Raw genomic sequence first — 733 nt, forward strand, 5'->3', positions numbered from 1 at the left:
AACCACTCTGTATGAATCCGTTTATTAGCTATTCCTAATAGCAGGTTTGGGTAACAGGGTTCTGCCATTAACAAACTGTGACTTCCAGCAAGTTTCTCAAACTGTGGCCTCCGGGTGAGATTTCTCTTGGGGGTCCTAAGAAGCTCGTGGGCTGTGCACCTGTGGAGGAGTCTAAGGTGATTGGGGAGGGCAAGGACTCCAGGCAGGACAACGTGAAGGTTAACGTCAGCTCTGACACTTACCTGCATGTAACTGTGAACACCACCCTTTCTATGTCTGTTTTCTTATCTATAAAAATGGCATTCCTATATCATTGGTGGGAAAGGTAAATAAATTAAAAGACGCACGAGAGTTGACCGTAAATATTAGTTTTCTTTCTCAGTTTCTCGATTTTGTCCAGGACCAGTGACGTTTACATTCAGGACCTGCCTGAACATGCAACCCAGCCACCTGAGTTCAAAGTGCAAAAGGGCAAACCACCACCCGAGGCGCAAATGCGCGCACAGCGCCCTCGCGCGCCGAGCTGGGGAACCGCCACGGGCGCCCGCCCCGCCCACCAGCGTCCGCGCCTGCGCAGAGGCGCCGTGCTAAGTTTGTCGTGACCAGAGTCCCGGACGCTTGTGGCGGCGGCGCCACCATGGCGGTGCGACAGGCGCTGGGCCGGGGCCTGCAGCTGGGTCGAGCGCTGCTGCTGCGCTTCACGGCCAAGCCTGGCCCGGCCTACGGCTGGGCG

The 733-nt window shown here is 55.8% G+C and overlaps 1 protein-coding gene across 1 annotated transcript in view; it reads left to right on the forward strand.

Annotated features, from left to right (window-relative positions):
- Positions 1-637: 637 nt before the first annotated feature.
- Positions 638-733, forward strand: part of PINK1 (PTEN induced putative kinase 1) — a 15,068-nt gene continuing 14,972 nt past the window's right edge. The window contains exon 1 of the mRNA XM_008590772.1: positions 638-730. Within this exon, the coding sequence (XP_008588994.1) occupies positions 638-730 (93 nt within the window). The remainder of the gene's footprint in view (positions 731-733) is intronic.

The sequence above is a fragment of the Galeopterus variegatus genome, unplaced genomic scaffold (assembly GCF_000696425.1).
Source record: "Galeopterus variegatus unplaced genomic scaffold, G_variegatus-3.0.2 Scaffold142, whole genome shotgun sequence".
Lineage (NCBI taxonomy): Eukaryota > Metazoa > Chordata > Mammalia > Dermoptera > Cynocephalidae > Galeopterus > Galeopterus variegatus.